The 20,396-nt window shown below is 47.3% G+C and overlaps 3 protein-coding genes across 12 annotated transcripts in view; 1 reads left to right on the plus strand and 2 right to left on the minus strand.

Moving 5' to 3' along the window:
* On the minus strand, nt 1–6,451 carry EXOSC1 (exosome component 1). Of its 5 annotated transcripts, XM_059660972.1 has the most exons (8): nt 6,070–6,211; nt 5,846–5,961; nt 3,636–3,710; nt 2,075–2,163; nt 1,484–1,517; nt 945–995; nt 729–813; nt 1–433 (listed from the first exon to the last, which is right to left on the minus strand). In XM_059660972.1, the coding sequence occupies exons 1-8, from the start codon at nt 6,098–6,100 to the stop codon at nt 327–329; spliced, it is 588 nt and encodes a 195-aa protein (XP_059516955.1). In that variant the 5' UTR covers nt 6,101–6,211; the 3' UTR covers nt 1–326. The 5 variants fall into 5 exon arrangements, with proteins under 5 accessions (XP_059516955.1, XP_059516957.1, XP_059516958.1 ...); XM_059660974.1 differs by lacking the exon at nt 6,070–6,211 and having other exon boundaries at nt 5,846–6,053; XM_059660975.1 differs by lacking the exon at nt 6,070–6,211 and having other exon boundaries at nt 1,477–1,517; nt 5,846–5,909.
* ZDHHC16 (zinc finger DHHC-type palmitoyltransferase 16) lies at nt 6,345–16,583 on the plus strand. Of its 3 annotated transcripts, XM_059660970.1 has the most exons (13): nt 6,451–6,481; nt 6,928–7,033; nt 9,776–10,023; nt 10,186–10,380; nt 10,527–10,615; nt 11,014–11,042; nt 11,679–11,812; nt 11,952–11,999; nt 12,839–12,924; nt 13,563–13,686; nt 13,885–13,955; nt 15,161–15,724; nt 16,445–16,583. In XM_059660970.1, exons 3-12 carry the CDS (start codon nt 9,781–9,783, stop codon nt 15,273–15,275), a joined length of 1,134 nt encoding a protein of 377 aa, XP_059516953.1. In that variant the 5' UTR covers nt 6,451–6,481; nt 6,928–7,033; nt 9,776–9,780; the 3' UTR covers nt 15,276–15,724; nt 16,445–16,583. The 3 variants fall into 3 exon arrangements, with proteins under 3 accessions (XP_059516952.1, XP_059516954.1, XP_059516953.1); XM_059660969.1 differs by lacking the exon at nt 6,928–7,033 and having other exon boundaries at nt 6,345–6,481; XM_059660971.1 differs by lacking the exons at nt 6,928–7,033; nt 11,952–11,999 and having other exon boundaries at nt 6,345–6,481.
* The window catches only part of MMS19 (MMS19 homolog, cytosolic iron-sulfur assembly component), a 27,633-nt gene continuing 23,223 nt past the window's right edge, over nt 15,987–20,396 (minus strand). For all 4 annotated transcript variants that reach the window (XM_059660961.1, XM_059660960.1, XM_059660962.1 and 1 more), the window contains 11 exons: nt 20,014–20,116; nt 19,804–19,872; nt 19,459–19,585; nt 18,938–19,038; nt 18,736–18,792; nt 18,405–18,591; nt 18,009–18,091; nt 17,709–17,873; nt 17,569–17,628; nt 16,453–16,553; nt 15,987–16,373 (listed from right to left, as the gene is read on the minus strand). In XM_059660961.1, coding sequence (XP_059516944.1) covers nt 16,346–16,373; nt 16,453–16,553; nt 17,569–17,628; nt 17,709–17,873; nt 18,009–18,091; nt 18,405–18,591; nt 18,736–18,792; nt 18,938–19,038; nt 19,459–19,585; nt 19,804–19,872; nt 20,014–20,116 — 1,081 coding nt within the window. In that variant the 3' untranslated portion in view covers nt 15,987–16,345. The remainder of the gene's footprint in view (nt 16,374–16,452; nt 16,554–17,568; nt 17,629–17,708; nt 17,874–18,008; nt 18,092–18,404; nt 18,592–18,735; nt 18,793–18,937; nt 19,039–19,458; nt 19,586–19,803; nt 19,873–20,013; nt 20,117–20,396) is intronic.

A 20,396-nucleotide genomic window follows, 5' to 3' on the forward strand; every position in this document is an offset into this window, starting at 1 on the left:
AACCATAAAATATTTTTAATAAAAATGTTTCGTGTCACAGCAAAATTATGTATTTATAAGACTGTCAGAAGGAATAGGCTATCTCCAACATTGTACAGTTGGCTTATGTAGACTCCAAAGGAAATATTTGTCACTGGAGAATGAAATCCACTGAAAGGTTCACAAGAAAAATATTTCACCTTCAGAGTTAGTTTCTGGCAGACACTTCTAGAGCTGGTTGTTGCCTGATCCCAGGAATGTGAATAAAACAATGGCACCTTGTTGTTACTTTCATAGCATGTACTCTTGGAAACAGCTTACCCCTCCTTGGGGTAAAATGTGGCTTCCTATGTCTGCAAGAACTCGGGCTGTACTCGGGCCACTTTCCGGAATTCTTTAGTATGGGTCTTCGGGCACTGCATCTCACACCAGCTGATGGGAACCATCTGGACACCTAAAAGGGAAAACAGCTGGGTATGAACTGAAGTGTCACTGAGGTACCTGGTGAACCTCCCCTCGTACGGAAAAAAACCTTGTTTGTTCCACTGACTTACGGAGGGATAAGCAGGAGTTATGATATTCTCTTTTTCTTAATTTATATAAGAGAATCATTCTAATCTTAGCAGCATCTACATTCACATTGCTTCCTAAATAATCATAAAATAAGACAAACAAAAGGAAACAATGGACTAATCTCAAAACATAGCTTCCAGGGAAAGGTAAGCATGTGGAAGCATGGACCACCGCACCTGACTCACTGTGGGCCACCACCACTCCTAGTTCATTCTCGGCAGTGGTCAGGAGGTAGTTGGACTGTGCATCGCCTAGGGAGATCTAGTCACATAACATGGGTGAAGGAAAATGACGGCTTATAAATCTTCCCTCCCATAGCCACTTGAGTTGTATCTCTATTTCCATTTCTTCTTTTGACAAAGGCTCACAAATCTGATGGAAATAAAGGATACCACTTTGGCCAAGACAATGTCACCTGGGCGAAAACTCTTATAAATTTCAACCTGTAAAGAAAGAACAGGAGTGTGACATGATAGCTCTAGATTAGGTCTACAAGAAACTATTAACCCCTCTGGGAGACTCAGTCTATTTGCTAATACCAGAGGGTAGATGTCATTATTACTCAAGACAACCAACAACTTCTATTCCTAATACAGCATCATCATATAAATGAAAGATTTTGAATCTAATAACCCGATCAGGAATCTGACCTGGGCAATAGGTAATTGAGTAGGTCAGAGTAAGTCTGAGGAAACAGCAATGAATGAAAACCTGGGTTCAAAGGCAAAAAGTAAACCAGCCCTGCTCGGGTAAACAGGATAAACAAAACTCATATGGAAAGGAAACGAACAGGGAGGTGAATTCTACACTTTCCAGTAGGGAACACCTTCAAATTCTTTGGAATCCACATTCCCACAGATCTTTAAAATTCGCTGGAATAATTTAAAAGGATTGAGTCCTAAAGCCAAAAAAAATAGAACCAACCAACAACCTTGTCTTTTTCAGTAGCTCGGACATCTTCCTTGCTATAAAAAAGGAAAATTAACAGAAAGATTAATTATCTGTGAGAAAGAATTATCTTGAAGATCAGTGGTTCTCAACCTTTCTAATGCCGCGACCCTTTAATACAGTTCCTCATGTTGCGGTGACCCCCAATTTCATTGTTACAAATTGAACATAATTAAAGCATAGTGATTAATCACAAAAACAATATGTAATTATATATGTGTTTTCCGATGGTCTCAGGTGACCCCTGTGAAAGGGTTGTTCGACCCCCAAAGGGGTCGTGACCCACAGGTTGAGAACCACTGTCCTAAAGTGTTTTCTACTTTGATCTGAATTATCCCACACTGCTAATCTCTAGCTTAGCTCAGTTCTTTCTGCTTTGTTCTTAAGCCTTTTCTCATTACTTTTTCCTTTTGTGCCAACTCATATATTACAGTATTTTCTTAGGACAATACCTGAGGCAAATCAAAGTACAGAGAGGAAAGAAATAAGCAGGAGGAGGAATTGTAATTGTTCATAAAAATTCCAATCTTATTCCAGGTGCTGAGGCAAATGTGAAGACAAAAATACTTCTTACCGGATAGTTCCTCGAAAAGAGTTCTTAAGTGGTGTGGACCCCACATACAGGATGTGTACTTTGGCAAAGCGTGAATTTATGCTAGAGACCTATGGAACAGAGATAAGATCAGCATTAGAGTATTAGCAGTTGTCAGCTCAAGGAGGCAGCAATAAACTAGGAATTATCAGGATTTCAGTCTAAGCAATCTTACTAAGTATAGAATTTAAGACAAGTTAAGTCCTGCTTATCCTTGCATAAAGTGGAATAAGAGCCACTCTGGCCAATGGAATTACTGTAGGAATCAAATGAAATAGCACAGTATTATTTTGAAAAACACAGATGTCTAATACAAATAGACACAGGGCATTATAGCAAATCGAGATCTTTAGCAGGTCTTACTAAGAGGCCTATAGAGTGGATGGAATTTAAGTCCACATTTCAGCTGCTGCATAATATTTGGATCACTGCCTCTCCAGTTATTTTCAGAATTATACATAGATTTTTCGGCTGGAGCAAGTTATAAAGAGAGAAACTAAGAGCTCCAAGTTAATGTAACCTGGCAGAGGGTGGGATGATGTACTAGAGTTACTGATCAGTATAGCATTAATTTGTACTTCCCGTGGAACATCCTAAAGACTTTATTTTATTTTTATTTTTTTTAAATATATTTTATTGATTTTTTACGGAGAGGAAGGGAGAGAGATAGAGAGTTAGAAACATCGACGAGAGAGAAACATCGATCAGCTGCCTCCCGCACATCTCCCACTGGGGATGTGCCCGCAACCAAGGCACATGCCCCTGACCGGAATCGAACCTGGGACCTCCCAGTCCACAGACCGACGCTCTATCCACTGAGCCAAACCGGTTTTGGCTCCTAAAGACTTTATATTTAACAGGAATGCAACAGTATAAAGTTTTTCACTTTTCTGCAGAAAAAGGTCTCATCTCAGATATTCAAAGATACACCTTCTTATTACCTTTTGGAGCCTGTTTCCCATACAAGTAAAACTATATACTAAGGGAACCTGTTCTATGAAAGAACTATGCAAACCTGAACTTGGCTGCCTTGATCATTATCCTAGAAATCTTTAGACCAGCACAGTTCAGTAAAATTCTCTGTGACAAAAATGTTTTGTGTTGACTAATATGATAACCATTAACCACATGTAGCTATTAAGAATTTGAAATTTGGGTAGTGAAGCTGATAAATTTTTTCAAATATATATGTATTTTTTATTGATTTCAGAGAGGAAGGGAGAGAGAGACAGAAACATCAATGATTAGAGAAAATAACCGATCAGCTGCCTCCTGCATGCCCCCTACTGGGGATCGAGCCCACAACCAGGCATGTGCCCTTGACTGGAATCAAACCCAGAACCTTTTCAGCCAGCAGGCTGACGCTCTATCTAATGAGCCAAATTTATTTATCCAGGGCGCTAATAAGTAAATTTTAATTTACTTACTTTTAAAGGGCCATATGTCGCTAGTGGCTGCCATATTGAACAGTGCAGTTCTATAATGATCATGATGTCAGCACTGGATGTGGGTATCCTAAGTAGCAACGTTAGAACTAACTTACCTTACAGGTTACAATAGCTCCCACATCTGGCAGTAACTGGGACTCTGTTTCTCTCATCACAGACACAACAGGAAGCTGAAAGGAAAACAATAAAACCTGAGTATCCTGGCTAAGCCTTGGGTAGAGGTATTCGTGGCTAAGTGTAATATAGGAGTGTCTTGGTCTTTAGTTGACCCTATGAGGGCAGATGGACTACAGATTCATTTGTAGCAAAGAGCAGAAAGCCTTAGAAATTTTAGAAAATAGGAGGGCCACAGAAAGGATGCTGTTAGAAGAAGACATAATCGAACCATTTCAGATCAGTTCTAACAAGTTTTTGAGTGTGACTTTCTTGGAATTACTTGGTATAAAATTTCTTGCCTATAATCATGGATAATTTGACTCTTTCTTCCAAAGCTATACTGCTTATTCTTTCTATTTTTCATTATACAGGCTAGAATTTCCAAATAAATGTTATATAATAGTGGTCATACTTGTTTGCTTCTGGTTTAGGGGAATACTTGTAGAGTTTTCTCTTTGAGCATGGAATTAGCTGTTGGTATATGGTAGATAGTATTTTTGAACCTCATCTGTTCTTAATTTCTCCCTTGTTCATTATGGTTCGGGTCTCCTGGCCTTCAGTTCACCAGCTCACTAAATTTCTTCCCCTCTCAGGAGCTCTGTTCAACCTGTTCTTTTTGCCAGGACTGAGCTCTTCCTATTTATCCTTTAGATTGGTTAAATGTCACTTCCGCTAACTAGGCTGGGTTTACCTATGACACGTTCTCATGGCACCCGGCAGTATTCTGTTAAAGCAGTCATCACATTTGTAACCATACATTAATTTGAGCATTTATTTATTTACAATTTGGGTTTGTGCCCTTTGATAGCAGAGACCATGTGTATTTGGCTCATTACCATATCCCTAGAGGTCAGCATGAGCCTGACATATGAACATGCTCAGCAGATGTCCATACCTAGGAAATGAACACACTTACCAATGTTAAGGACATTCCCAAAACTGAATGAAAAGCCTCCCTTTACAGATGAGGAAGAACGTGAAGCCAGAGAGTGTGTTTCTTCGATAAAGCAGAACCAAGGTCTAGTTAGCCAGCGCCTACGTGTTTTAATCCTGAACCCTCTTTCTAGTCCGACCTGTCTTTAAGCTGCGCCTTCAAAGACTGCGTATCCGATCCTGAGTTAACACTGTGTTCGGCTCTGGAACTTGTGCATTCCACAAATGTTGACTGAGCATTTACCTTGTGCTGTGCCCTGAAGGTATGGTGGTGAGGCCTGCTTTCATGAATCTTAGAGTCAAGTCGGGAAAGAGTCTGGTGGGGAACATGTAACTGTTTAATTCTATGCTGAGATAAGTGCTTGGAAGGAAAGGAGAACAATTCTTTGTGTTAAACAAACAAAAGCCAAACTCCCTTCCTCAAGGAGAGGGTCCAGGAGGGCTTCCCTGAGAGAGTGAGACTTAGGCCAGCGGTTCTCAACCTGTGGGTCGAGACCCCTTTGGGGAAACACATGCATCGGAAAACACATACATAATTACATATTGTTTTTGTGATTAATCACTATGCTTTAATTATGTTCAATTTGTAACAATGAAAATACATCCTGCATATCAGATATTTACATGACGATTCATAACAGTAGCAAAATTACAGTTATGAAGTAGCAACGAAAATAATTTTATGGTTGGGGGTCACCACAACATGAGGAACTGTATTAAAGGGTCGCGGCATGAGGAAGGTTGAGAACCACTGGCTTAGGCGATCTGAAGGGCAGGCAGGGATTACACAGGCTATGGAGGGAAGAGCACCAGGCAGGGGGTGTGGCACAGGGGCTGAGCGCTCAGGGCACTAGCGACGCTGAAGGAAGCCGGTATGACCAGACTGCAGAGTGCGGTGGGGAAGTGGACGAACCAGAGAAGTAGGCAACATGCGGGCAGCAGTCAGCTCACAGAGGGCTGAGCTGGCCTCTGCTCTTCCCCCAGCATCCTTCCCCGAGTGCCAGCAACACAGCCAAAGGTGGCCCAAACGATGGGCACCCTGGTGCCATCTAAGTGCCCGGCAGCAGGGACCGCAGCTGGAAGAAGCTTAAGAGACCAACTCTTCCTGGTGAGGCGCTAGAGATGCGTCCACAGTGCCCTTGCCCCAGGACCCCGAAATGAAAGACAGCCTAAGAGAAAGGCAGAGACCGAGGAGATGGAGGGCCGCCCCCTTTACCGCGCCGTTCTCGCAGCTCTTCGTCATGCAGCCAGCAAGAGACGAAAAGATGTAGCCATGCCGGGTGTAGGTGCCGCTGCCTGGGCTGCCCTCCTCCAAGTTACACAGACGTTCGCCTGCGGGAAAAAACGCGGCATCAGCCACGGGTGCCCAGAAGCTGTGGGCCATCCGGCCTTCCTGCCTGTGTCCCTATCCAAGGCTCGGTATGGGCATCGCTCACTCACCCGGGATGCAGTACCGAACGGGTGGCGCCATCACAGCCACTATGCAAAGCCCTGAGGAAAACGAAAACGGCCTCTCATTGGCCAAAACACGGTGCAGTGCCTCAATAAGAAACGCGCCAATTGGTGCGTTTGTCACGTGACCCCGCGGCGCCTTCCTGAAGGGGTAGACTACATGTCCCAGGTTGCCCCGGGCGAATCCCGGGGCGGAGCTCCAGAACGACTGGACGTGCGCTTGCGCCCGTGGTTGAGCATGGGCTGGCGGCGGGTCCGGGTCCGCAGGATGGCTCTGCAGGCAGCGGGGCATGGTTGGTTGGGTTGAGCCGCGTGGGCCTGGGTCGCGAAGCTGGAAGGGGTGGCCGTGAGCGGAGGCTGCGGGCTCCATTTGGTTGACTGGAGAGTCGGCAGGAGGCAGGTAAGTCGGCAGGCCTTTGTCCTCAGCCCTGTCCCTTTTTCTAGGGTCGGGCCCTGTCCTGGGGCCTTGTCGTGTAGCCGGCTCCCTGCTGTCTCCTAGCGGGGCCCTGTCTGTCCGCGCTCTCCTCTAGCCAGGCAGAGTGCACCTTCCGGGCAGCCGTCACCCGTGAAGCTGGAAGAAAGCCAGCTAACCCATCTCGCCCATTTCACAGATTTGCAGACTCAGATCCAGAGATAGGATTTGAATTGTCCAGTGCCTCAAAGACAGTGTAAGGTAGAGCCTAAACGGGAACCCACGTTTTTTGACTCCGTCTCATCGCACTTTGACCATGCCACCCTCACGAGAAATAAACCTTTTCCCTGTTTTTATAGCTGCAGCTTCCGATCTCAGTGGTCCTCTCAAGAGTCCGATCCCATCCTTAACTTTTTCTCTTCCCAACATGTTAGTCCGGAAGGGAAGTCTGAACGTGAATAAAATGCTGCTGGTAGTGATGATTGACACCTGCTGCTGAAATTGCAGACATCCTGAGAGCAACATCTTTGTCGGGATGAGGTTTACCAAGACTTTCATCACAGTTTCCTCTGCCTTCTGGCAGCTTTGAAAGCCATCTCTCCCAGTGGCCGCTCCCATCCCCAAATCCAGCTTTCGAGCCTTGGGAAGCGGAGAGTGCCGTGGCCTGCAATCCCTCTAATCTGGTGGCAGATGTCATTATGGTCTGTGGCTACTACTACCGTGGGCTCAGTGTTCAGGGCTTGTGCTTGGGGTGATGGTGTTGTGCTTTGCTCTGTTTCCTCCCTTGTTCACTCTGACCCCCCTCCTTAGTGCTCCTCCCCCACAATTGTTTGAGTTCTGCTTTACTTCAGTTTGCTGAGATGAATGTGTGCTCAGTTGTGGCCCCCCTGGACTATATATCTCTTCCCTGGCCTCCCCATGGCCCCCAAAGCCCACTAGCTAAAGTGAGTGGAGGCTCAGCTTTAGACTTTGTTCACTCTTGCTTTCCATATCTACAAGCTTTCTGTTCACATGTTTGGGTTGATTTCTGGCTGAAATTGTTTCCTAAAATGCCTTGTAGCACTGAAGGGCTATGACTCGAACAACGAGAAATGATAGCAGTGGAAAATTATTTAGTGTTGTCCATTGTTGGAAAGATAGACATCTGACTAGCCTCTCCACCGCTACATCTCAGGTCATTTATGTAACAAGTATTTATTGAGCACGTCCATGAGTCAGGTCTTGAGCTAAGAACTTTATGAACATTAGCATTTACTCATCCTTATTGCATGGGAACACAAGAAAATTGAGTTCAGGCAGGATCCAGTGATTTGCCCAAGTCACAGAACCACTCACGGGCAGAATTGAACCTTGAGTAGTCAAATTATGGGGCAGATGAAAGTTGGCAAGTCTAGTCTTTGAAGCAGGCATTTCCTGTAGAGCTCGGGAATTCTGGAGATGGTTGAGAACAATCCAAAGAGTGGAAACCCGAAAAAGGAAGTTTGTAGACAGAGGTGGCATATTATCATGTTAATAAAGATGAGAAATGCAATGCATCTTAGTTGCCAGCTATTGCTGTTGTATTTTAGGAAACAGGCAGTTCTCCATGAGCCATAGGAAGGGAATAAACAGTGGTATGGACATCTGAGCCACTTGCATTTGTTGTGGGGTAAAGAGTTTTGTCCCACTCTTGCATTTGATTGTGGTGCCTATCTGTGCTATTTTGAAAATTGATGCTTGAAGACAAATCATGTTTCCAAACAATGGGAGTCCAACTCAAAGGAGGTAGGAAGTTTGAGCTTTTCCTTTTTCTCTCTTCTACACTCTTAATTCTCTAGCTCGCAGGAGGTGATATGGGAATGGCCACTTTGTCCTGGTGCAGAGAGTAGGTCTCTACTGAATTGTCTTTCTTCTCTTTCCCTGCTGGCATTGTCTGCTAGATTTCTTTTTCCCTTAGGTCAATACAGGGTTGTGGAAGGAGGTAATTAAGAGTTTTCTTTGAAAGGCTTTTTATGTTGGTGAGCCAGGATGCAAGGAGAGTACCTTGCTCTAGTTACTGAACGGAAACCATCCCTACAGTGGAGCAGCCTCCTCCAGTTTCTGCTGGGTCTTGAGCTGACTGTTAAATAAGTCAGTGGAGTTGCTGAGGACACAGTAGCTCTAGGAGGAAATCAGGTAATTTCTGGAAGGGACTTTAATTTGCGGAGTTGATGAGACTATCATCGAAGGAATCTGTGTCTTCTGTTCTGGGCATTGCCTGGGCCGCTGACCTTCCGTGGCTGTTGGATGAGGTAGAAACCACACAGAGGAGATGGAGGCCCTTGCAGAGGAGCCATGCAAAGGGCCAAAGAGCTAGGGAAGCTGGTGGGGAAGCTTGGGGCCACGGGCAGCAGCTGCCGAGAAGGCTCTTGAATGCTCAACTAGAACAGGCAGAGGAGACGCAGCGGAGAGGTCAGGCCTTGTTGTCGTCCTGAGCCCCCAGCATGGAGGCTCCCCTCCCACTGCCATGCCTTCCTGCCGGTGGTGGTATTCTCCTCTGAATGCCCGAGGCTGTCTTGGCTGCTGTACCCTGGGGGTGGCGCTGAGACTGGAATTGAAGACAAAGCATCTTATGTCATGGAAGGGTAGCTGAGCTGTCCTGACGGGAGGCAGGGACCCTCCTGCTACCAGGTTGGCCTGTAACATCAGCCCAGAGGGAGTAGGAAGGATGAGTATCTTTTGTCAGGACTCAGCAACCAAATAGTTCTTGGGGACTGGAAACCCTGGGCAGCGGAGACTGGTTGCAGGCTCCACATGCTAGCATTGACGCCACCACTGGTGGTTCCTTGAAGGTAGGTCAATGGTCAGGGCAGACAAAGACTTGGGGAACCCTCTGCCAGTGGCCATGCTCACAGACACACAGTGGGCAGCTTTCTGCGTGTTGGCTGTGCTCCGCCCAGTGGCCTGTCTACAGACAATTCCAAAGACCCGGCTTTGTCTTGGAGCCTCCTGTCTCCCCTTCACCCCTTTACTGTGTGTGGCCTTTTGCTCTCGGTGTGCATCATCTTGGATTTGCTGTGTAACCACATGGTGCAATGTGGTTTCTGCCGGATTAGGCCCTCCAGCCCTACCCCCTGTAGTCTGGTTGGGACATGGCACTGCACATTCCGTAGAGAAGGGAAGTGACTTTCTTACTGCCCACAGCTGGTAACTGGCCCAGCTGGGCCTCAGTCTTAGGTCTTTGCTTCTAAACTGGTGCTCAGGGCCTCCCCACTGGTGGGCTAAGGAGGGAGGCTGGTCCCTCACAATGGTGTGCTCTCCTAGGAGCCATGCAGGGCCAGCGGAGCCTGCTGCTGGGCCCTGCCCGCCTCTGCCTGCGCCTGCTTCTGCTCCTGGGCTCCAGGCGCCGCTGCCCGCCTCTGCTCCGGGGCCTGGTACAGCGCTGGCGCTATGGCAAGGTCTGCCTGCGCTCTCTGCTCTACAACTCCTTCGGGGGCAGTGACACCGCTGTCGATGCTGCCTTTGAGCCCATCTACTGGCTGGTGGACAACGTGATCCGCTGGTGTGGGGTGGTGAGTGATGCCCAGGGAGCAGGAAGAGGGATGTTTTGGGGTAGCAGAGGGACATGTGTTGGATGCACCAACGCCAGCCCCTACCCTGGGGATATTCCTGAGTTATTCTGGGTGTTGACAAGCTCTCTCACTGCATCTACCTGACCTCACTGGTGTTGGCAGGTGTTCGTGGTGCTGGTAATTGTGCTGACCAGCTCCATTGTGGCCATCGCCTACCTGTGTGTCCTACCCCTCATCCTCCGAACCTACTCAGTGCCACGACTCTGCTGGCATTTCTTCTATAGTCACTGGAATCTGATCCTCATCGTCTTCCATTACTACCAGGCCATCACCACTCCACCTGGATATCCACCCCAGGTGGGTCTCCACAGGGGGTCAGGGAGGCAGAGGGCTGCTGGCCATGGGTGCCCGTCCCAGGAGTGGGGAGAGAGCGTGCCTTGCATCTTTGCAGGTATGAAACTGGTGCTGCCATGTTGTCATGATGCTTTTCTCTCTTCGCACAGGGCAGGAATGATATCGCAACAGTCTCCATCTGTAAGAAGTGCATCTACCCCAAGCCAGCCCGAACACACCACTGCAGCGTCTGCAATAGGTGGGTCCTGGCTTTGCTTTCTGTGAGCCCTAGCTCTGGCCCTTTGGCTGTAGCCCTAGGGAAAAACCGAGACCTGAGGTTTGAGAAGATGTTTATGAAGCACTCAGCACGTGCCAAACAATGTGCCCTCTCTGTCATGACCCCTGGCCCTCAGGATGGTCCTGTGAGTTAGGCATCATCACCACTTGTAGAAACCGAGGTTCCGAGAGATGAGTTGCCCTGATACTCTCATGTAGTATCAGGTAGCCAGTGTAGCAGCGTTTGAAGCAAGGCCTGGCTGTCTTCAAAGTCTGTGCCCTTTCCACCTCAGCAGGATGTCGGTCCTTGTAGAAAAGGATTGGCACTGACATCTCAAGAACCTTGGCCACCGTAACAGAGCCTGTGTCCCTCCCTCACAGGTGTGTGCTGAAGATGGATCACCACTGTCGTATCCTTTTATTATCTCTTCCGCCTGAGGCCTCCTCTTTAGCTTCAGAGCACTGCACAGGGCTAAGGGCCACAGACTTGAGGCTTCTAGCATCACCCTGCGGAGAACATTGGGCTCATGAGAAGTTAGTGGAAGAGGAGTTGTGGCAGCTGACCATCTCTTGGGGGAAGCAGGAAGCTTACAGGTGCTCTGGGACAGAACTCCTTGGAGCAAGTCATCTATTCCTACAGCCCTTTCTTTTGTAGACTGTCATGCCGGCACCTATTGGATGGAAAGAGATGTTTGGGCTTCAGTCATCGTCCACTGGGTATCCAGATAGAAGCATTGATTCCCTTCTGCTGCCCCGTACAGATGTCTGGTTAACCCCAGCTAGGTTGACATATTGGCAAATTCATTTTAGTGAATGGTTTCAATTTTCATGATTTCCTGGTGGGATTGTGAGGGCTCTGAAAAGCTTTAACACTTTCACCTCAACCTCTGGCAAGTCCCATATGTATTTTCCTGCCTTTGGAAAATAGTTCTTGGTGACTGGAAACCCTGGGCTTGGATGATGTCATCATGAAACAAGGATGAACCAGAGAGGCCTGGACACACATTGAAGTTGTTTGATCTTGTCCTTAATCTTTCACGCAACAGCCTGGCTAAACAACTGTGTGGGCCACTATAACCATCGGTACTTCTTCTCTTTCTGCTTTTTCATGACTCTGGGCTGTGTCTACTGCAGTTATGGAAGTTGGGACCTTTTCCGGGAGGCTTATGCTGCCATTGAGGTGAGCCCATAGTTAGGAGCAGGGCTGCTACGTAGCGAGCACTTTGGGGTGTGGAATCTGTCCCTTAAGGAGTGGGGCTGGTAGCATCTCCATGCTAGAGACCTGAGAGTATAACCAGCACTGTTTTCCATCCCCTTAGAAAATGAAACAGCTCGACAAGAACAAACTACAGGCGGTTGCCAACCAGGTGGGCGGTCCCCACCCCACTGCCTTTTGCTGCTCAGGCCAGAGGGCATAGAGTTGCTGAGGCAACCAGGGCCCACCTGGTGGAGTTGTAGAGACTGGTTGAGGGGCCGCTGGAGACTGGATCAGGGGTGTTCTGGGAGGCTGTCTGCCGTGCAGACTAAGTGGCCTGGAAGTCCCTCGTATGTGACAGTTTTTGGCTCTCTATCCCATTATCACCTTTTTTGGGCTGAGCAAGGACTCTGCCTTGGTGATGGCCTGAGCAGCAAGGAGTCTGTGTCGGTCTGTGTACTGGGGCTCCAGGGGACAGAGATCAGGCTGGGCCAGTCTGATCATCCTTCGCTCCTGGTCTGTCTGCATCCGCATCTGGGTCGTCCCCTCTCCCAGGCTTTTTGGGACTCCTTATGCTGAGCAGATCTTGGGCTGATTGTACTTCTGCTGACCTTTCAGTCCTTAGTGTAGCTCAGTTCTCCCTGCTGCAGTCATTCCATTCTGGGTGTGGGTCTGGTCTCTTCTCTTGGCGATTGCAGCCACAGGGGAAGGAGGTCTAGCTGGGAAGTGGAGTGGCTTCCCCTGGATCCCCATTTGTGTTGTCAGATCTGAAGGCCCAGGGTCGGCTCCTTCTGTGCTTTGCCATCCTGTCCAGACCCACTCTGCCCAGTGTTTGTCCACATGATGCTGCCGGGCTTGGTCCACCCATCTGGCTGCTACCCTGACTCCTCTGTGGCTTAACCCATTATTTTTTCATCCTGGGCTTGGATCACTTCCCTGCCTGAAGGTGCGGGGGGCTCTGGTGGAGACTAGCACAGCAATGAGCCAGACTTTGCTGTTTTCTTTTTCTAGACTTATCACCAGACCCCACCACCCACCTTCTCCTTCCGAGAAAGAATGACTCACAAGAGTCTTGTCTACCTCTGGTTCCTGTGCAGGTATCTAACTCGCTCCTTTTTGGCAGCTTAATGGAGGGGCAGCTTCAGAAAAACCTTTTTAGGTGCCCACAGGGACCCATTCCTGTGTGAACTGCTGCTCTTAGTCTAATAAAGGTTAGAAAAGTCAGCATTTAATTTTCTCTAGCATTTTGGTGCAGGGAATAAGGATACTGACATTGAGTGTTTGTTATATGCCAAGGTAAGTTAAACGCCTACCTAATCAGGAAGTGACTACATTTTATAGATAAGGAAAACTGAAAATTAGCGGGGTGATTTGTTCCACAATACACAGCTAGGAATGAATGTAGAGCTGGAGCCTGAATTTTGTGCCATCCCATTCCAACCCCTGGTGCTTTTACTACTCTCTACAGGCTCTCAAGCATGGCTATTTTAAGAAATACACAACATTTTTTATTAGTAATACAGACTTATTCCCCCCTCCTTTCCACATAATTTATTCTTTGCCCATGTTGAAGCATTTTCATTGATGCTTTTTATAGATGTAGTGAAGAAAAAGTTTATCTGGGGTGCGTAGGCTGGGAAAGAGGTCCCTATCCAATCATTATTGCTCAGCTTAATTTCAGACATAGCCGTTAACCCTCTATAAGCTACTAACCAATCTTTGCTTCTTTTCTTAGTTCTGTGGCACTTGCCCTGGGTGCCCTAACTGTATGGCATGCTGTTCTCATCAGTCGAGGTGAGACTAGTATTGAAAGGCACATCAACAAGAAGGAGAAACGTCGGCTGCAGGCAAAGGGCAGAGTGAGTAGGGCTGAGGGCTGGGGGAGGATGCTGAACCTGCCATCCTATAAATAGGCCCTGGTTAGGGCCAACTATGGCAGGCATCCTGAAAGGCCAGAACTTGCCTAGCTGAGCTTAGGCTTGGCCAGCTTAGGGTTGAAAATTAGAAGGGGACTAAATAAAGGGGTTTGTAGAAACTTACATTTTTCTTGGTTCTAGATTTTTAGGAATCATTATAACTACGGCTGCTTGAACAACTGGAAGTTATTCCTGGGTGTGGACACAGGAAGGTAAAGTAGACCAGTGCTGTCCCATAGGAATCTGTGATGAGAAAGATGTTCTGTACCTAGGCCAGTGATGGCGAACCTTCTGAGCTCGGCGTGTCAGCATTTTGAAAAACCCTAACTTAACTCTGGTGCCGTGTCACATATAGAAATTTTTTGATATTTGCAACCATAGTAAAACAAAGATTTATATTTTTGATATTTATTTTATATATTTAAATGCCATTTAACAAAGAAAAATCAACCAAAAAAATGAGTTCGCGTGTCACTTCTGACAAGCGTGTCATAGGTTCACCATCACTGACCTATGCTAAGACATTAGCCACATGTGGCTACTGAAATCTTGCCGGGTGGCTAATGCACCGATGAATTTTTTCATTTAAGTTTTATTTTCACTAATTTAAAAAGGCACATGTGTGCCCTGGATGGGTAGCTCAGTTGGTTAGAGTGGGATCCCAATACCCCAAGGTTACAGGTTCAATCCTCAGTCAGCACATACAAGAATCAACCAATGAATATATAAGTAAGTAAAACAACAAATTGATACGTTCTTTTTCTCTCTCTAAAATAAAAATAAATTAGAAAACAATAACAAAACACATGTGGCTAGTGGCCACAATATTGGAAGCACAGATCTAGATTCTAGTAGAGATCATTGCTTATTTGCGCCAACAGAGTTTAAGGCCAACACTGGTTTAAGTAGCAGATGAAGCTTGCAGATAACACAGTATCCCAAGAAAGCTCTTTTCAAGAAGGGACTTCTAGGTAGGGAAGGTGGCCACCAATCACCTTTCATTTGTATGGCAGTGTCTGGAGTTCAAGCCAATACTTTCTGGAATTAAAATAATCCATTTGTGACAGAGGTTGTCCTAAGACAATAAATGAAGCTAGCTCCTTCCACCCAAGACATGGAGAATCATTTTCCAAATTGCAGCGATGAGGCAGTAATAAGGTGACCACAAGTACCTGCCTGCCCCCTTTCCCCAACCCCATTACATCCCTGGCTGTTACTGACGTTCAGCTCAAAACCTCTAAAGGCCTTCAAGGCACCAGAGGACACAGTTATTGGACAAAATTAGGGCTTTTGTTCGTGATTAAAGCCAAGGTAGCTTCAGGATACATACAAGGTAGCTTAATGTATCCTTACTGAGGAAAGAGGATCAGGAAGCCCAAAAACTCTTGGAACTCAGAGACATTCTTTTCTCTTGCAGGCACTGGCTTACCCGGGTGCTGTTACCTTCCAGTCACCTGCCCCACGGGAATGGAATAATCTGGGATCCCCCTCCTTGGGTGACTGCTCAGTCAGCCTCTGTGATGGCAGTGTGAGCTGGATTCTGTCAGCCACAATTTGAGCATCACCCTGCTTCCTGCACTGTCTTGAGGGCCTCCAAGGGTAGCTTTTTGGAACTCTTGAGCAACAAGAGCCAGTGGACCTGCCTTAGGGTACCCCATGCACAGACAACCCAAGGACCTGACTCCTGGCCACTGCAGAAGCACGGCACGATGTGGACAAGTCCTAGGACTGATGTTCCTTTCCTCAGGCAAACAGAAGTTCCAGCCGTGGACTGGAGATTAGGCAGCTAGCAACCTTGCTGGGTGCTGACCCCAACCTCCAGGTTATAGCGCTGGAGTTGGCCACCACCACTTCCACTTGCTGTCTGAGAAAATGCCTGAATGGTCATGCTGAGATCCTGGCTTCTCAACAAGGCAAAGATACCAGGCCTACTGCTGAGGTCACTGCCATTTCTCACATGCTAAAGGGAGCAAAAATAAAGGTATTTGATTTTTAAAGATCTGTAGCTTCTCACTCTTTGCTGCTACTTTAGGGCAGGGAAGGGGAAAGTCAGGGTCAAGGCTTAGTGAGTAGTGTTCTGGTCATGCCACCTCTGCCCTATTTGGAGGCACTGGATGCCCTGAAGAATTCTTGGCTAATCTCTTTTATTACTGTTCTATTCACTTATACAGTGACACTGCTGATTATGTGCTACTGAGGCATAAGTGGAGGTCGGGGCGGGGAGAGAATATCTGACAGTCCCATTATAAAAAGAAATCTTTATTCTTCAGCACATATCCACGCATGCACCATCCCTGGTCCTCAGGGCCACACTCATCTATCTGCATTCACTCCTCAGCAGCGTATCTTTTTCTGACATACAAATATGGAAGAGTCTGTAAGATCTTTCTTCAAACACAAGTAGTCGCACACTCAGTTACTCCACAATCCATTAGGAACCAGGACTGTCTCTTGTACAGCCGTGCAGCAGAGGCCCAGCATTTATGCTGTATCTGTAGGAAAGGCAATCAGAGGCCAATGGTCTCCCTGCCTTGGCAAGATGGCTCAATAGTTCGTAATTCCACGTTAGATTGTCAGAACAGTCTAGGACAGGACTCAGGGCTCAGCTGCCGGGGCTTCCCAACAGAAACCTGTGGCAGAAAGAATGTTGGCAGCATCAGTGGTGAGGCTCATTTCAATCCCCTCTCTCCCCACGACCTAGGAACTCACCATTCTCCCCTGGCTGACACTGCTTCCTTGCGCACCAGTCTCTTCTTGTCATCCAGAGGTTTGGCTAAGGCCCGGATCACCTGTGGTTTGTACGGCAGCAGCTGCGGAATAAGAGTTAATCTCAGCCTATTTAGCCAAGGCAACCGAAAGAGCTGCTTCTCTGACCCTACAACTACTTTTGAATCTTACTCTTTTTTTTTCTTTAGAACTATGTTGTTTATTAATAGTCACTACGTAAAAGCATAAAAGCATCATCAGAATATCATGGGAATTTAATGCTGGTTAATTTCTTCTTTTTTTAAAAAATTGTTTAAAGTATTATATATGTCTCCATTTTCCCCGATTGACCCCCTGCCCCCCACCCCGCCATTCCTGTCCCCCAGGACAAGCCCCTACCACCCCAGTGTCCGTGTCCATGGGTTATGCTCATATGCATGCATACAAGTCCTTTGGCTGATCTCTTACCACTCCCCCCGCCCCCCCTCCCCGCCTTCTCTCTGAGATTGGACAATCTGTTCAGTGTTTTCTTTGTCTCTGGATCTATTTTTGTTCATCAGTTTATGTTGTTCATTATATCCCACATATGAGTGAGATCATGTGATATTTATGTTTCTCTGACTGGCTTATTTCGCTTAGCATAATGCTCTCCAGGTCCATCCATGCTGTTACAAATGGTAAAAGTTCCTTCTTTTTTATAGCAGCGTAGTATTCCATTGTGTAGATGTACCACTGTTTTTTAATCCACTCATCTGCTGATGGGCATTTAGGCTGTTTCCAAATCTTAGCTAGTGTAAATTGTGCTGCTATGAACATAGGGGTGCATTATGTCCTTTCTGATTGGTGTTTCTGGTTTCTTGGGATATATTCCCAGAAGTAGGATTACTGGGTCGAATGGGAGTTCCATTTTTAAATTGAGTCCTATTCTTTAGTGATTCCAGAGGATGCTAGGTGACAGGATGACCATTCTGTGGTAGGGTATTCAGACAAATCCTTGCCTATCTGTACCCTGCAGTTCATCACACAGCAGGGTGGCCAGTCATGCTTGACTAAGGCAAAAAGGTACTTCTCTGGCTCTTAGAATTTTCCAGGCCAGAAAGGGACACCTGAGGTACTCACCACAGGGGTGGGCAGGCGAGTGAGTGCGTGCATACACTGCAGTGCAGCAATCCGGACAGCCTAGAACACAACCATAGGGAGGTGAGAGGAGACCCAAGAAGGACAGCTGCAGATGCCAGAGGTGCTGGGGCTCAACGTACCATGGAAGGGCTGGAGCTGAGGTTCAGGAACTTGGTAACGAGGGTGTCAACATGAAGACTCATGACTTGGGGTGCTTCTAGTAGAAGAGGCTGAAGGCAGCTGAGGGTGGAGAGCTGTACCACACAGTCGGGGCAGGACAGGGCCTCCAGCAGCAAGGAAAGCAGCTAAGGGGCCACAGGAAAGGTGGGGATGACCACAGACGTGGGGATGAGCCTGCTTCTCCTCCCCTCCCTTCACTAGCTCAGCTGGGGGACAATGGCTTGGCCCCTTGCTTAGAGGCTCTGGACTGCATGGCTTACCGTGGGCAGCTCTGGCAAGAGCACAGGCTTAGGCAGCCGGTTAAGTACATGAGACAGACCTTTCAGGTAATTTGGCTTCACATCTGTAAAAAAAAGAGAAGGTTAGGGGAGAAACTGGGCTCAGACATACAGCTTGAGAATTCAACTCCAATCTGATGAAGCTGAGACATTAGCCTACATAGATGCTTTAAAAAAAAAAAAAAAAAAAGCCCTGCAAGCTCAGAATAAGCAAGATCTATCCACCAACGGAAAAGAATGGGGTAAGAATCTGGAAGTTAGCCCTTTAAGTACAGACCACACTGAAGAAGCCCTGAGGTCCTAAATTATCTTACAGAATGCGGCCTGAGCGAAGGAGAGGCTTATAAATTTTGGGCCTTCCTTTTAGACTCTCCTTACCTTGGGGAGCAGCATGGAAGCCCTGGACCAAAGCAGGCACGTTATCTGTGAAGAAGCGCTGGCGGAACATGATCCGCACATCAGCATGGCCCGCACGAGTCAGTACATCAGTGCAGTCAGACATGAGCAGAGAGAAGCCATCAGCTGCTTTTGGGCCTAGTTCTGAATCACTCAGGAGGCCCATGAGCTGGAAGAAAAGAGAGCCTTTGAGGTACATTGGGAGAAGACTCCTAAATACCCAGGAGGAGGATGACAGTCACTTCTGGGAGGAACAGGATCAACAGAAGTTCTGTTTAGGTCCTACATTCCCTTGTCTCCAGACTGGACTTACCCGATCTGTAAGGCAGGAACTGAGAGGATGATATCTGAGCACTAGGGCCTTTGTTACCTGTAATCAGAGAAAAGAATGGTCAGGGCATGACATAAGCACTAGAACCCTGAGAAGCATGCTATGCTTCCAGGTCAAATGGAGAAATTTTTTTAACCAGACATCATAATTGTGTGTTTAATGAGAATCCATTCCGACTCCTTACCCAAAGAAGCAGTGTGAAGGCCTGACTGCGATGGGCCCCAGAACCCAGCCCAGCCTCCACTTTGTCCACAGCCAGCTGTAGGAATTCATCCAGCTGTTGCCCTAAAAAGGAGAGAGGAAATGATGCAAAGGCTACATATTTTTCCTTTAACAATGAAGGACGTAAATCATTTCAGTGCAGAGCTCCCTGAGAAGCCACGAGAAGAGAACACTATCACTCAGCTCTGGAACCAGCACGAAAGCCTGCTATCCAAAGCGCAGGGCTGCTGGCACTGGAAAAGAGTTGTCTGCTTCCAATAAAGAAGGATCCCTGACCGCTCCCTGTAGGGAGCAGGATGACAGGTTAGACACAGCACTCTGCTTGTACCCCCTCATCTCTGTCCTGTAATGCTTTGTCCAAATGCTCTCACTTGTCCCAAGGACTGTCCCCTGGGAACCCCTATGATATGTACTATTAGCAGGCTCCTTTTTAAAGAAGAATGAGGACTGAACTTCAAGATCCCATCAGGATGGCTTCCGTACCTGCAGGGTGCTTGTTGAGGAGTCCTGCAAAGCACTTGGCAGCGGCAGTGGAGGAGAAGGGGCAACCCTGGCAGCAGCTCAGCTCTAAAAGCTCCCGCATGAGTTGGTTCAGCTGAGGGATTTCCACCTGCAGAAAACCTGGTCATGTAATGGACCCAGAGAACACTGAACTCACAGAGATAACCAGTGAAAGTGGCAGCAGGGCCAGGATGGACAAGAACTGCATTTCTCAGTGGGGAAGTAGACCAGCTTAGTCTGCGACGAAGTTCAGCCCAGCAGTCACTTGGGATCCACCTCTCCTCGTCAGGGTTAAACTAGGGTAACTCCCCAAATGTGTTTACTTACATTTCGAGGCAGGGAGCAGACAAAGGCCATAAGCAGTGCAACCAGCCGCCTCTGTCCCGAGGAGCCATCCTATAAAGGAAGAAGAGCGTTATCAAGCCTGTCATACCAGCCATAGGCTTATCTGTTCCAACAGCCATCCCAGATTAGCCCTAGAAATTTCAAGGACAGAAATCTCAGCATTCTACCCCATCTGATCCACCAGACCCTCACCTGGAATGGCTGGAATCTGCAAGGGAAGCTGTTTTCAGGCAGAAAGGAGATGTTGCCATCCAAGAAGAGGGGCACAATGCAGGCGACACTCTGGGCAGCTAAGCTAGGGGTAGAGCACTAGGTATCACCAAGGAGCTAGGGTTGTATAGTAGCCCTGGGGTTCCCATTAGAGTCACCAAGTCAATGGGTCTGAGCATGATTATTCACATATTCAACAATTATTAATTCAGCACATATATGCCAGGAACCATTCCCATTCTAGGCCCTGGCGATAGAGCAGCAAGCCAGACAGATCTAATCCATGTTCTGGAGCTCACAATCTAGTGAGAGAACGCAACGTGTATTTAAAAAATGCTCCACAGGGGATTCTTATGCACATCTGC

This window comes from Myotis daubentonii, chromosome 13 (assembly GCF_963259705.1).
Source record: "Myotis daubentonii chromosome 13, mMyoDau2.1, whole genome shotgun sequence".
Lineage (NCBI taxonomy): Eukaryota > Metazoa > Chordata > Mammalia > Chiroptera > Vespertilionidae > Myotis > Myotis daubentonii.